Source organism: Pristiophorus japonicus, chromosome 8 (genome assembly GCF_044704955.1).
Source record: "Pristiophorus japonicus isolate sPriJap1 chromosome 8, sPriJap1.hap1, whole genome shotgun sequence".
Taxonomy (NCBI): Eukaryota; Metazoa; Chordata; class Chondrichthyes; family Pristiophoridae; genus Pristiophorus; species Pristiophorus japonicus.
This window is the reverse complement of record NC_091984.1, coordinates 10,354,463-10,370,639: the sequence shown is the minus strand read 5'-3', so window position 1 is coordinate 10,370,639 and position 16,177 is coordinate 10,354,463. Positions and strand designations below refer to the sequence as shown.

Genomic DNA, 16,177 nt, shown 5'->3' with positions numbered 1-16,177 from the left:
TGAGCAGTTATAATGAGGGATGTTCAAGAGATCAGAATTTGAGGAGCGCAGACATCTTAACCGATAAGGGGTTATGGGGAGCGCGCAGGGAAGTGGACCCGAGTCCATGATCGGATCAGCCATGATCATATTAAATGGTAGTGCAGGCTCGAGGGGCCATATGGCCTACTCCTGCTCCTATTTCTTATGTTCTTATCTTGTGGCTTTGTGAAGCTGAAAAAGATTACAGAGATGGGGAGGGACAAGTCCATGGAGTGACTTTGTAAACAAGGATGAGAATTTTAAAATCGAGGCGTTGTTTAACTGGGAGCCAATGTAGGTCAGAAAGCACAGGGGCGATGGGTGATCTTGACTTGGTGTGGGTTAGTACACAGGCTGCTGAGTTTTGGATGACTTCAAGTTTACGCAGTGCGGAATGTGGAAGGCCAGCCAGGAGTGAGTTGGAGTCTAGAGGTAACAAAGGCATGAATGAGTCTAGGACAGCAAGAGGTGACTGGGCTTACTGGAGCACGTCCTTCTCTGAGCCAAACTTGCTCTGCAAACGCTTTGAGCATCCTTAATGTTTTTATCCACGGTAAACTTCCTGGGCGATTACTGCAGACGCTAGTCACTTGATGTATAAAGAAGTTCTTCCTGTGCATCTTAGAATTTTACAAAAAACTCTCATTTTGTTTTACTAGCCTGTCCTACTTTGAAGTAATCTTCTGCCATTGCCATATCGATCTTAAACCGTTTAATATATTGAAGACTGCAATGAGCTCCCCTTTAAGTGTTTTCTCTCTAAACCAGCAACATTTTCTAACTTTCCCTTTGCCCTTTGTGTTTGCAGTCAGTATTCTTGAATTGTGACACGTACAAGAAGTCTCGTGGCATGAATGGTCACACCCAAGATGTGTCGGGGCATTCAACAGGTAGGATTTGCCTCCTTGGATAAATCAGTTTAGGCGATCAGATTAGAAACGGCCGTGGAATTAACCTGGTGGGGTGTTAAGTCTTGCCGACCCGAGGCCTGTCTCCAGATGGCTAAAGTTCACTGAAATTGGTGAAGCTTCATTACTCATTATAAAGACCGAACAGGCTGCGGCTCTTCTCCAGAAATCAGAAGGCTGAGGGGTCTCAAATTATGAAGGGGTTCGATAGGTTAGATGTACAGATGATGCTTCCACCTGAACTAGAGGCCTGAAGCAATCTTCCCTCAAATTATCTTTGGGTCACGCAGCCCATTCCGAAATCCGTGCATGTGCGTCTGTTGCGTTTAAAAGCTGGTGAGCGGGCTGTGCGGGAGGTTTAGACAGTCGTGCGGCCGTAAGGCTTAAAGGGGGCATTGGTCGTAAATATACGATAGTCACTAATAAATCCAATAAGAGAGTGGTTTGAATGAGGAACTCGCTACCAGAAGGACGAGTTGAGGTGAACAGCATAGAAGTGTTTAAGCAGAGCTCGATAAGGGAGAAAGGAATAGGATTTGCTGATGGGGTGAGAGGAACCGGGGTGGGAGGAGGCTTGTGTGGAGCATGGATCAGTTGGGCTGAATGGCCTAAATCCGTGCTGTACATTACATGTAGTTATGACCTGCACCTTAGTGCAGCAGTGTGCCAGTTTATTTCCTGGCAGTGCCTGAGAGATGGAATTCTACAGATGGGATGAGTAGATCATGCGCTGTGCTATAAACCAGGACAGCGGGGAGTGAGCCGCAGCCTTCGCTGATGTTTGCCACCCCGGGCTGGACTCTTTGTCTGGATTGTTGGACATAAGACTCAATGGAGGGGTACAATTGGAGAACAGAGCTTTTCTTGTACTGTCGCACCTTGAAATAGCTGAAATGACCTGAGCAGTGATGGTGACCTAAGTATAGCAGGGTTCCTTTTTGACTGGGTGATGAAGACAGGAAATAAAAAAATATGGAGGTGAGTAAACAATGACAACAGCATCTTTAACGTAGCAAAACGTCGCAAGGCGCTTCACAAGAGTATTATAAGATACAAAAAAATTGACACCGAGCCACATAAGGATAAATTAGGGCAGGTGAGCAAAAGCTTGGTCAAAGAGGTAGGTTTGACGGAGAGGTTTCGGCAGGGAATTCCAGAGCTTGGGCCTAGGCAACAGAAGGCACGGCCACCAATGGTTGATTGACTATAATCGGGGTTGCACAAGAGGGCAGAATTAGAGGAGTGCTGACATCTTGGGTCTGGGGGGGAGGGGTTGTGGGGCTGGAGGAAATTAGAGATCGGAAGGGGCAAGGCCATGGATGGACTTGGGAGCAAGGATGAGAATTTTGAAATCGAGGCGTTGCTTAACCGGGAGCCAATGTAGATCGGCGAGTACAGGGGTGATGGGTGAACGGGACTTGGTGCGAGTTAGGACACAGGCAGCTGAATTTTGGATGACCCAAGTTTACATAGGGTAGAATGTGGGAGGCCAGCCAGGAGTGCATTGGAAGAGTTAAGTCTTTTACATGGGTCAAACTTAATTTATGTGTGTCTAGAACTTGCCACGGATTTGCAGTACCAAGAATAAGTTGCACGAGAAGGATCTGCTGAATGGGTTAGATGAAGAGGGGTGAGCGAGGATTCATATGGAACATAAACCAGTTGGGCTGAATGGCCTGTTTCTGTGCTGTAGACTCTATCACTGCTTTATTCGAGTGTTGCTTGGAGGTTGATGCACATTGCTGTAGCACAGTAAAGGGAGCTTTACTCTGATTCTGATTCATAAAAACATAACCTAAGAAATAGGAGCAGGAGTAGATCATACGGCTCTTCCATTTAATACGATCATGGCTGATCTGATCATGGACTCGGGTCCACTTCTCTGCCCAATCCCCATAACCCCTTATTCCCTTATCGGTTAAGAAACTGTCTCTATCTCTGTCTTAAATTTATTCGCTTCCACAGCTCTCTCAGGCAACGAATTCCACAGATTTACAAACCTCTGAGAGAAGACATTCCTCCTCATCTCAGTTTTAAATGGGCGACCCCTTATTCTAAGATTATGCCCCCTAGTTCTAGTCTCCCCCATCAGTGGAAACATCCTCTTTGCATCCACCTTTCAAGCCCCTTCATAATTTCAATAAGATCACCTCTCATTCTTCTGAATTCCAATGAGTAGAGGCCCAACCTACTCAACCTTTCCTCATAAGTCAACTCCCTCATCTCCGGAATCAACCAAGTGAACCTTCTCTGAACTGCTTCCAAAGCAAGTATATTCTTTCGTAAATATGGAAAACAAAACTGCACGCAGTATTCCAGGTGTGGCCTCACCAATACCCTGTATAACTGTAACAAGACATCCCTGCTTTTGTACTCCATCCCCTTTGCAATAAAGGCCAAAATTCCATTGGCCTTCCTGATCACTTGCTGAACCTGCATACTATCCTTTTGTGTTTCATGCACCAGGACTCCAGGGTCCCGCTGTACTGCGGCACTTTGCAATTTTTCTCCATTTTAAATAATAACTTGCTCTTTGATTTTTTTTTTTCTGGCGAAGTGCATAACCTCACACCATTCACGTGATACCTGACCGGGAGTGCGTGTCGCAGTTTCGAGATGCTAAATGTGGAAAGAGTTTTGTTTACCCCGTGTTCCTACCTTGTTCTGATTGTTAGGCTAAATTAGAATGAGATAGGGAAACGGGAATAGGGTGCCGGACTTTGTATTGCACCTCCTCCAGGCAGCGACTGGCCCTGATCTGTCCAGCTCCAGAATGCGATTTTCCTTCTATCGCTTAATCTAAACCTAACTGTATCGAAAGTCCTATCTATTAGGAACTAGAGCAAGACTGCCCAGCTGTTTGGGAATTGACACTTTCATTCCATCAGCCTTGGCCGCTGTGACACTGAGATTTTTACCTCTTTGGCTGGGAAGAGATTTTTGGTTGATTCTGTACATTACTTTATTTCTGATCTAAAGTCAGGTACGTGTTATGAAGGGTTTGTTCCCAGTGTTCCAGCAGAGGGGGTCAAAGTTCAGGATTTGGCTTTCTCACTCTGGGAAAGGGTCGTTTTGGTCAGGTAAGAGTCTGGAGCAATCAGTGCGACATAGAGACCTCCCTTCGAAGGTTGCTGCTGGTCAGTTCCGAGCTTGCTGACTTGTAAAGTGAGTTAGCAGCATCTCAAATGGCAGAGTTTCCATTTCTTTCAATAAGAGGGGATCTCATTGAAACGTACAAAATTCTTGTGTGGCTCGACAGGGTAGACACAGGGAGGATGTTTCCCCCGGGGCTGGGGAGTCTAGAACCAGGGGGTCACAGTCTCAGAATAAGGGGATTGGCCATTTCGGACTGAGATGAGGAGAAATTTCTTCACTCAGAGAGGGTGGTGAATCTTTGGAATTCTCTACCCCAGCGGGCAGTGGAGGCTCAGTCGTTGAGCATGTTCAAGGCAGAGATCGCTAGATTTTTGGATATCAAGGGATATGGGGAGCAGGCAGGGAAGTGGAGTTGAGGCCAAGACCAGATCAGCCATGATCTTATTGAATGTCGGAGCAGGCTCGAGGGGCTGAATAGCCTACTCCTGCTCCTATTTCTTATGATCTTGTCGCCGTAATCTGTAGATTTGGGCATTACAAGGAATGATCAGAAATTGAAACGCAGTAAAATTCGTAATCTGTTCATTCAGATACTTCATGTAAAATAAATCAGTTTATCGGTTTCCAGTGGCCTTGTCTCACTAGAGTGCTTTTCAGTCTGTCTCCCAAAAAATAGGGAGCACTTGTGGAAGCACCTGCAGGAGTGCAGAATCCAGTGCACATCACGAGCGATCTTCTGGTTACCGTCCTGAAGCACGCTATCGTTTAGATATTAGGCAGTAAAAGCAGTCTTCACAAGAGTATCTTGTCTGGACATGTAATTTGTAACTACTGCATTGGAACTTGGACACTAATGGCAAAAAGACATGTTCCAAGTCACTTTGTTGGACCTTCAAGCCTTTATATCTTCAAGATCAGATTAAAAGGCTTGATTTTTTTTCAGTAATGTAGCAGGCAGTTGGAGTCGGTTGGGGTCGTTAATCCAGATGTTTTCCCCCTCTGCTTGTTTGACACCTTCACACAAGTGTTGCTCCCCTCACCATGTGGACCATAGATGGTGTTGCACATTGCTGTGGATTTGGCCCCTTGACTACAGCAATCTTTGGGAGGGGGATAGCTTTTAAAGGTACTGGCTGCCAAGCACTGCACCATCATTCTTACCCGAAACCCTTCCTTGTGATAGCTAGAAATTCAGTCAACACCTCCTTTGCTGAACACTCTACTTCATCTCATTTCCAGTCTCTGTTTCAGTCATCCCCAACCATCTCCCCATTCATGGTTCCAGACACTTATTTCCCACTACCCACACACTTCCACCTCATATCTCTTCACTCTGCCAGTGACTCTTCATATTTTAGCAGCTTTTTAGACACATTTTCTAACTGCTCCATCTTGTACGTGCACCACCTGCTCTGACTACCGTACCATATCTGGCCTCCGATTGGCACAGTTCATGAATATAAGGAGCATTGTCAGTGAGGGGAGAAATATTGAGCATGCATCTTAAATGTTGGCGTCTGTTTCTAAATGCTCAATAGTTGACTCAGACAGTGTCCTAGACCCAACCATCTTCAGCTGCTTCATCAATGGCCTTCCCTCCATCATAAGGTCAGAAGTGGGGATGTTCGCTGATGACTGCACAGTGTTCAGTTCCATTCGCAGCTCCTCAGATAATGAAGCAGTCCATGTCCAAATGCAACAAGACCTGGACGAAATTCTGGCTTGGGCTGATAAGTGGCAAGTAACATTCGCCCCACACAGGTGCCAGGCAATAACTATCTCCAACAAGCGAGAGTCTAACCACCTCCTCTTGATATTCAACAACATTACCATCGCCGACTCCCCCACCATCAATATCCTCGGGATCACCATTGACCAGAAACTTAATTGGACCAGCCACATAAATACCATGGCTACAAAAGCAGGTCAGAGGCTGGGTATTCTGCGGCGAATGTCTCACCTCCTGACTCCCCGAAGCCTTTCCACCATCTACAAGGCACAAGTCAGGAGTGTGATGGAATACTCCCCACTTGCCTGGATGAGTGCAGCTCCAACAACACTCAAGAAGCTCGACACCATGCAGCACAAAGCAGCCCGCTTGATCAGCCCCCCCCATCCCCCACCTTCAACGTTCACTCCCTCCACCACTGATGTACACACTGCAGCCGCAGTACAAGATGCACTGCAGCAACTCGCCAAGGCTTCTTCAGCAGCACCTCCCAAACCCGCGACCTCTACCACCGAGAAGGACAAGGGCAGCAGGCGCATGGGAGCAGCATCACCTGCAAGTTCACACACCATCCTGACTTGGAAATATATCACCGTTCCTTCATCGTCGCTGGGTCAAAATCCTGAAAATGCCTCCCTAACAGCACTGTGGGAGTACCTTCACCACAAAGGCTGCAGCGGTTCAAGGCGGCGGCTCAGGGCAGTTAGGGATGGGCAATAAATGCTGGCCTTGCCAGCGACGCCCACATCCCAGGAATGAATTTAAAAAAAATAACACAGTCTGTTCTCTGATGCTGAAAATCGAATATCCTTAATGCACCAGTTTCAAGAAGTGCTTAAAATGCTCCCAGTTTTGTTTCTAAGACTATTTGGAAATAAGATATTTCTTGGAGATTACCTACTCTCCTCAATAAAAAACCGAAATATTTGGGCTACCACTGCCATTTAAGTTGATGCATTTTCTTTCTCTTCGACGAACTGTGGAACTTGCATTCAGTTTAAAGTGATGGACCCTCCTGCTGGCTCAGCTGGTGAGCCCAGGAGCGTCCAAAGTTTGATCCATGGTCTGTTAGCTGATCTCCGATGGGGGCTATGTGTGAGTCTTCACACGATTATGGTAAAACCTGAGCTGACTGGATTGGCTCTCTCAGCTTTGGCAGCAGTTATGGTTCCGGAGTGAGTCTAAATGTAATCATGTCCTTGTAAGATGTAACCCTATCCCTCAGATACATGTTCACTCTATGGTAGGCTCAATTAATGTTGCTCCCATAATATTGGACAGTAGTTCTGCAACCTCTAGAGCTGCTTAGTGGTTGGTGAATCAAATTACTGTTGCTTTTTGATAACTTGTTTATAAGCTCGTTGTGTGGAGGACTACCTGGTACTGGATTATGAGGAGGAGATCTCTGTTGACATTCCGGCATGGACCAATTGGGCCGAAAGTACTGCAATTACTATGGCCCAGAACTTGCGTTCCTGATGATGGCGAACTGGCAGTGCTCGCCTTCGTTCTGCCTTTGAAACTGACCGCAGCTTCAGGATTTAATGCATGTGCAGCCTAATGTGGAAATCCAAATGTTGCGGTCTGCCATTGACTGCTCCTCCATAGGCTGTGCTGTGTGTCTAGAGCTGGCAATCAGTAAAATCACTGATCTGGTGCAAACTTCCCCTTTTCCAAACAAATATCGCTGTTAGAAACCCCACTTAGGACATTCTTGCTATTGAGGGAGTGCAGCGAAGGTTCACCAGACTGATTCCCAGGATGGTGGGACTGACCTATCAAGAAAGACTGGATCAACTGGGCTTGTATTCACTGGAGTTCAGACGAATGAGAGGGGATCTCATAGAAACGTTTAAAATTCTGACGGGTTCAGACAAGTTAGATGCAGGAAGAATGTTCCCAATGTTGGGGAAGTCCAGAACCAGGGGTGACAGTCTAAGGATAAGGGGTTAAGCCATTTAGGACCGAGATGAGGAGGAACTTCTTCACCCAGAGAGTGGTGAACCTGTGGAATTCTCTACCACAGAAAGTTGTTGAGGCCAATTCACTAAATATATTCAAAAAGGAGTTAGATGAGGTCCTTACTACTCGGGGGATCAAGGGGTATGGTGAGAAAGCAGGAATGGGGTACTGAAGTTGCATGTTCAGCCATGAACTCATTGAATGGCGGTGCAGGCTAGAAGGGCCGAATGGCCTACTCCTGCACCTATTTTCTATGTTTCTATGTTAAAAAGTTAGACCCATTCAAATGAGGTGTAACTGGGTTTTAAAGGCGATCTGAGTAATAGCTACTGATAAACAACCATGGTGGAATGTCAAATTTCTCCATCTAAGTTTAAAAAAAATTATTAGATTACAAAATTAATACATTTTAATTTTCTTTTAAGTTCATGATATTTTAGCTTCTACCGTAACCCAATTTGCATGTCCCAATCTTTTTGTTCTCCGTAATTTTTTTAAAAAGTGATTGATTATTAGTGCTTTCTATTTCCTGGTTCCCTATCTTGCGTATTCTGTAATGTGATTGGCTGCTTAGACGGCTTGTTGACGTCACAGCAGCTCCCACAATGGGATTCCCATTGCACTACGTTGATTTCAACTGCGCGTCGGAAAAGTCAAACTGTGGCGAGATGTTTGTGGGAAGCTTAGTTCAGGGCCAGCGGCGAACCCCTTTTGCTTTGCCGCTGACTGTAAATCACGGGGCTTTGTAATTGTGAAGGCAGCAAAGGCTGCATTGCAGTGCTACATTATGTCTCGCAAAGCCTTGAAGATAAAGAATGCACTTGACTGCCCAGTCTAGGTTGTTCTGTGTTGGAATCTACATTAAACCCTACTTTAACAAGTGATTTTTGATCTCGTCCAAACTGGGAGTGCTGAGGCAGAACAAGCTCTGTTTCTACCTGTGTCTATCATTACAAGGCAGCATTGTAATAATACTGACGTGCACCAGCAACGCTAATCATCCAACTGACAAGTCAGTTAGTGATTTTGGATCCTGAAACGATTAATGTCTGCTTTCATGTAGTCCTATTATTTGCATACGATTAGTTAGGATATACGGCACAAAAACAGGCCATTCGGCCCGACCAGTCCATGCTGGTGTTTATGCTCCTCTTGAGCTTCCTCCCATCGTTTCTCATCTAAATCTATCAGCATAATCCTCTATTCGCTTCGACCAACTTCGTAGTAGCGATTTCCACATTCTCACCACTCTCTGGGTAAAGAAGTTTCTTAATTCCTTATTGGATTTCTTGGTGACTATCTTATATTGATGGCCTCTCATTATGCTCTTCCCCACAAGTAGAAACATTCGCGCTCTCTCGCGCTCTCTCCACTATCAAAACTGTACATAATTTTAAGGACCTGTTTATTTGTAACAGCTAAAAGCTCTGATTGGGGACCTTGATCACGTGACTGGTCCCCTTGGAGGATAAGACACAACCAGCACAGCCTATGTAATCAGTGATTTTGCAAAGTATAATTTGAGCCATTGCGACTGCCGACTCCAGACAGAATAGAGCTCACTCTCGCAGGTTAAGACCTTCATATACCCTACAATCAAGTTCCTGCCTCTCACCCCCTTGCCCAAGTTCATGACCTAATCCACCCCGGCCCCCCCCCCCCCCCCCCCCAACCCAAGTTCCTGAACTAATCACCCCCACCGCCCAAGTTCCTGACCACCTTCCTCCACTGCCCCCCTCAGGATCCTGACCATCCCTGTCCAGGTTCCGACCCCATGGATTCATGACCCCTCTCGCTCTCCCTTCGCCCCCTCCCCCCAAGTTTGTGACCTTCACACCCCACCCACCCTCCCCACCCTCCACCATAGATGGCTATTGTGTGTGGGTCACTGATTGTTAACAGGCGTATTGGGTGTGAAGTGAATACTGATAGTGTTGTGACGTCTGAATTTCATCCAGTCTTGTCATCTGGATCACGCTTTCATTCCTCCCCACTCTCTCTCTCTCTCCCCTTTTCACGTTCTTCCGCCATTTCCACTTTGCTCACTGTACACTTACCCATCCATTTCACCCCACAGAGTTGCTGATCTATCACTCACACACGCTCGCTCACTCGCTCGACGGTCTGCACCTGGGCAGGACCGGAACCAATGTCCTCGGAGAAGTGTTTGCTAGTGCTGTTGGCGAGGGGTTAAACTAATATGGCAGGGGGATGGGAACCAATGCAGGGAGACAGAGGGAAGTAGAATGGGGCAGAAGCAAAAGATAGAAAGAAGAAAAGTAAAAGTGGAGGGCAGAGAAACCCAAAGCAAAAAGGGCCACATTACAGCAAAATTCTAAAGGGGCAAAGTGTGTTAAAAAGGCAAGCCTGAAGAGTCTGTGCCTCAATGAGAGGAGTATTCATAATAAGGTGGACGAATGAACTGCGCAGATAGCTGTTAATGAATATGATGCAATTGCCTTCGCGGAGACATGGCTCCAGGGCGACCAAGGCTGGGAACTCAACATCCAAGGGTATTTAACATTCAGGAAGGATAGACAGAAAGGAAAAGGATGTGGGGTGGCGTTGCTGGTTAAAGAGGAAATTAATGCAATAGTAAGGAAGGACATTTAGCTTGGATGATGTGGAATCTGTATGGGTGGAGCTACGGAATACCAAAGGGCAGAAAACGCTAGTGGGAGTTGTGTACAGACCACCAAACAGTAGTGAGGTTGGGGACAGCATCAAACAAGAAATTAGGGATGCATGCAATAAAGGTACAGCAGTTATCATGGGCGACTTTAATCTTCATATTGATTGGGCTAACCAAACTGGTAGCAATGCGGTGGAGGAGGATTTCCTGGAGTGTATTAGGGATGGTTTTCTAGACCAATATGTCGAGGAACCAACTAGAGAGCTGGCCATCCTAGACTGGGTGATGTGTAATGAGAAAGGACTAATTAGCAATCTTGTTGTGTGAGGCCCCTTGGGGAAGAGTGACCATAATATGGTAGAATTCTTTATTAAGATGGAGAGTGACACAGTTAATTCAGAAACTAGCGTCCTGAACTTAAGGAAAGGTAACTTCGATGGTATGAGACGTGAATTGGCTAGAACAGACTGGCGAGTGAGACTTAAAGGGTTGATGGTGGATAGGCAATGGCAAACATTTAAAGATCACATGGATGAACTTCAACAATTGTACATCCCTGTCTGGTGTAAAAATAAAACTGGGAAGGTGGCTCAACTGTGGCTAACAAGGGAAATTAAGGATAGTGTTAAATCCAAGGAAGAGGCATATAAATTGGCCAGAAAAAGCAGCAAACCTGAGGACTGGGAGAATTGTCCCCCCCCCCCCCATCCCTCTTCTGCCCCCCCCCACCCCCTCCCTTCTGCCCCCCCCTCTCTCCTCCCCCTCCCGTCTCCCATCATGCAGCAGTAACTTCTGTATCCCGAAGATGTAAGGGGCTGTCAGGGATGACCACCTCCTTTTTGAAGGGATGATGTAGGATCACCCATATTTATTTAAAAAATCCCCAGGTTGTGCCTCAATCTGATAGTTTGACCTAATTCTAAATTCTGCAAATCAGCACATTTCTACTGAATGCAGTTTTCTAGAACTTGGCGAGTATGTGACTGAGATCCGCAAAAATAAATAAGAATCCATTGCAGTGCTCCTCTTAAAGGCCAGTCCATTGCTTGATGTGAGGTGACTGAGGTCGCACAGATAAAGGAAGACGCTGCAAGTGGGGAAGTTCCTACATTTCCATCACCCTCTGTTCTTTGGCATTGAGGTCTGGGAGATATAAATATGGATCAAATAACTTTATTCTAAAGATGCACTGATACTTGATGACTTTGTGACTTGTTTAGTGTCTGTTATAATGTTACGGTGTTACAATGATGCTAAAGAAGTTTAATTGTGTATACAGGTGCAGCGCCTAAAATCCGGAACTCTCTGGATCGAGGCCTTTCCGGATTCCGGACTTTTTTGATTTGTTTTCTGACGTCACGAATCCGGAAACACCCGAGCCCAGGTTTGGTTATTTCCGGATTTAGGAATGTCAGAAAGGGGGAGGGGGGAGGGCCAGTACCTGCCGAGGAGCTGTTCAGACCGTCTGGGGTCCGCCGAGGAGGTCATCGGGCCGACCGTGGTCCATTGAGAGGTGTTTGGGTCCGGCGGGGCCCCGCCGAGGATGTTGTCGGGCGGGCGGGGCCCCACCAAGGAGATGTTCAGGTCGGCCGGCGAGGAAGCCCCGAGGTAAGGACAGTGGTGGTAAGGCGAGGCCTGAGGTCGGCAGGGTTGTCTGGTCCGGATTCCGGAACATTTTATGAATTCCGGATGACCATGCCGCCGATCGTCCTGGATTCCGGAACGTTCCAGGTTCCGGATTCTCGACAGTGCACTTGTATCCGGGAGGCCATTGGTTTGATTCAGCTGTTCTGTCTTACATGGCCAAACAGCTAGCTGACTTTTACTGCCTTGGCCCGTGCGTGAAGAATGGCCCCTTGGGTTCGCTCCTAGAAAATGCCCCGTGCCCGTGGAACTACACCCCAGTGTGAGGTTAGTGATTTCAGGAGAGGCCTGGGATAGCCATTACAGAGACGTGGTTGCAAGGTGACCAGGGATGGGAATTAAATATTCAGGGGTTTTTAACAATCTGGAAGGACAGATAGAAAGGAAAAGGAGGTGGGGTAGCTCTATTGATAAAGGATGGAATCACTGCAATAGTGAGAAACGATATATGCTCAAAGGATCAGGATGTTGAAACAGTTTGGATGGAAATAAAGAATAATAAGGGGGAAAAAGTCACTGGCATAGTAAATAGGCCCCCTAACAGTAGCAACTCTGTTGGTCGGAGCATAAACCAGGAAATAGTGGGGACTTGTAAAAAGGGAACAGCAATAATCATGGGTGATTTTAACTTCCATATTGATTGGACAAATCAAATTGGCCAGGGTAGCCTTGGGAAGAGTTCATAGAGTGCATAAGGGCCAGATTCCTTGAGTAGTATGTAACAGAACCAAGCAGGGAGCAGGCTATCCTCGATCTGGTCCTGTGTAATGAGACAGGATTAATAAACAATCTATTAGTAAAGGATCCCATTGGAATGAGTCATCATTGAGTTTCAAATTCAGATGTAGGGTGAGAAAGTTGGATCTCTAACCAGCGTACTAAGCTTAAATAAAGGAGACTATGAGGGCAGAGTTGGCTAAAGTGGACTGGGAAACCAGATTAAAGTGTAGGACGGTTGATGAACAGTGGTGTACATTTGAAGAGATATTTCACAACTCTCAAGAAAAATATATTCCAGTAAGGAGGAAAGGGTGCAAGAGAAAAGAAAGCCATCCGTGGCTAACTAAAGAAATAAAGGACGGTACATTAATGATTTAGACGAGGGGATTAAATGCAGTATCTCCAAATTTGCGGATGACACTAAGTTGGGTGGCAGTGTGAGCTGCGAGGAGGATGCTATTAGGCTGCAGAGTGACTTGGATAGGTTAGGTGAGTGGGCAAATGCATGGCAGATGAAGTATAATGTGGATAAATGTGAGGTTATCCACTTTGGTGGTAAAAACAGAGAGACAGACTATTATCTGAATGGTGACAGATTAGGAAAAGGGAAACATAGAAAACATAGAAACATAGAAAATAGGTGCAGGAGTAGGCCATTCGGCCCTTCTAGCCTGCACCGCCATTCAATGAGTTCATGGCTGAACATTCAACTTCAGTACCCCATTCCTGCTTTCTCGCCATACCCCTTGATCCCCCTAGTAGTAAGGACCTCATCTAACTCCTTTTTGAATATATTTAGTGAATTGGCCTCAACAACTTTCTGTGGTAGAGAATTCCACAGGTTCACCACTCTCTGGGTGAAGAAGTTCCTCCGCATCTCGGTCCTAAATGGCTTACCCCTTATCCTTAGACTGTGACCTCTGGTTCGGGACTTCCCCAACATTGGGAACATTCTTCCTGCATCTAACCTGTCTAACCCCGTCAGAATTTTAAACGTTTCTATGAGGTCCCCTCTCATTCTTCTGAACTCCAGTGAATACAAGCCCAGTTGATCCAGTCTTTCTTGATAGGTCCGTCCCGCCATCCCGGGAATCAGTCTGGTGAACCTTCGCTGCACTCCCTCAATAGCAAGAATGTCCTTCCTCAGGTTAGGAGACCAAAACTGTACACAATACTCCAGGTGTGGCCTCACCAATGCCCTGTACAACTGTAGCAACACCTCCCTGCCCTTGTACTCAAATCCCCTTGCTATGAAGGCCAACATGCCATTTGCTTTCTTAACCGCCTGCTGCACCTGCATGCCAACCTTCAATGACTGATGTACCATGACACCCAGGTCTCTTTGCACCTCCCCTTTTCCTAATCTGTCACCATTCAGATAATAGTCTGTCTCTCTGTTTTCACCACCAAGATTAGGAAGCTTTTAAAAGCCAGCAAAGAATGACTAAAAAAAAATGAGTAAGAAAAGGAAGATAGACTATGAAAGTAAACTAGTGCAAAATATAAAAACAGATAGTGAGTTTCTATAGGCATATGGAAAGAAAAAGAATGGCTAAAGTAAATGTTGGTCTCTTAGAGGACGAGACCGGGAATTAGTAATGGGGAACATGGAGATGGCAGAAACTCTAAACAAGTATTTATCAGTTTTTACGGTAGAGGACACTAACAATATTCCGACAGTGGATAGTCTAGGGGCTATAGCGGGGTGGAGGAACTTAACACAATCACAATCACTAAGGAGGTGGTACTCAGTAAGATAATGGAACTAAAGGAAAATAAATCCCCTTGACCTGATGGCTTGCATCCTCGGGTCTTAAGAGAAGTAACGGCAGAGATAGTGGATGCATTGGTTGTAATTTACCAAAATTCCCTGGATTCTGGGGAGGTCCCAGCAGATTGGAAAACTACAAATGTAACACCCCTATTTAAAAAAAGGAGGCATACAAAAAGCAGGAAACTATAGACCAGTTAGCCTAACATCTGTGGTTGGGAAAATGTTGGAGTCCATTATTAAAGAAGCAGTAACAGGACATTTGGAAAAGCAAAATTTGGTCAGGCAGAGTCAGCATGGATTTATGAAGGGGAAGTCATGTTTGACAAATTTGCTGGAGTTCTTTGAGGATGTAACGAACAGGGTGGATAAAGGGGAACCAGTGGATGTGGTGTATTTGGATTTCCAGAAGGCAGTTGACAAGGTGCCACACAAAAGATTACTGCACAAGATAAAAGTTCACTGGGTTGGGGGTAATATATTAGCATGGATAGAGGATTGGCTAACTAACAGAGAACAGAGAGTCGGGATAAATGGTTCACTCTCTGGTTGGCAATCAGTAACTAGTGGGGTGCCGCAGTGATCAGTGCTGGGACCCCAACTATTTACAAATCTATATTAATGACATGGAAGAGGGGACTGAATGTAACGTAGCCAAGTTTGCTGACAATACAAAGATGGGAAGAAGGGCAATGTGTGAGGAGGACATAGAGGCTGCATGAGGACATAGACAGGTTAAGTGAGTGGGCAAGAATTTGTCAGATGTATTATAATGTAAAGTGTGAGGTCATGCACTTTGTCAGAAAAATAAAATCAAAGCGCAAGTTCTTATTTAAATGGAGAAAGATTGCAAAGTGCTGCAGTACAGCGGGACCTGGGGATACTTGTGCATGAAACGCAAAAGTATAGTATGCAGGTACAGCAAGTGATCAGGAAGGCCAATGGAATCTTGGCCTTTATTGTAAAGGGAATGGAGTACAAAAGCAGGGAAGTCTTGTTCCAGCTGTACAGGGTATTGTTGAGGCCACTCCTGGAATACTGCATGCAGTTTGGGTTTCCATATTTACGAAAGGATATACGTGCTGTGGAGGCAGTTCAGAGAAGATTCACTCGGTTGATTCCGGGAATGACTATGAGATGTGAATTGGTGAGGATAGACTGGCGGGTGATACTTAAAGGGTTGATGGTGGATCGGCAATGGCAGACATTTAAATATATGGATGAACTACAACAATTGTACATCCCTGTGTGCATAAGAATAAAAAAGGGAAGGTGGCTCAACCGTGGCTAACAAGGGAAATTAGGGAAAGTGTTAAATCCAAGGAAGAGGCATATAAATTGGCCAGAAAAAGCAGCAAACCGGAGGCCTGGGAGAAATTTAGAATTCAGCAGAGGAGGACTAAGGGTTTAATTAGGAGGGGGAAAATAGAGTACGAGAGTAAGCTTGCAGGGAATATTAAAAACCGACTGCAAAAGCTTCTACAGATATGTGAAGAGAAAAAGATTAGTGAAGACTAATGTAGGTCCCCTGCAGTCAGAATCAGGGGAATTCATAATGGGGAACAAGGAAATGGCGGACCAATGAACAAATACTTTGGTTCTGTCTTCACTAAGGAAGACACGAAAAACCTCCCGAAAATACTAGGGGACCGAGGGTCTAGCGAGAAGGGGGAACTGAGGGAAATCCTTATTAG

General features: G+C 45.7%; 1 protein-coding gene across 1 annotated transcript in view; it reads left to right on the top strand.

The window, feature by feature from the left end:
• Positions 1-16,177, top strand: part of samd13 (sterile alpha motif domain containing 13) — a 103,402-nt gene that overhangs the window by 46,019 nt on the left and 41,206 nt on the right. The window contains exon 4 of the mRNA XM_070886508.1: positions 830-911. Within this exon, the coding sequence (XP_070742609.1) occupies positions 830-911 (82 nt within the window). The remainder of the gene's footprint in view (positions 1-829; positions 912-16,177) is intronic.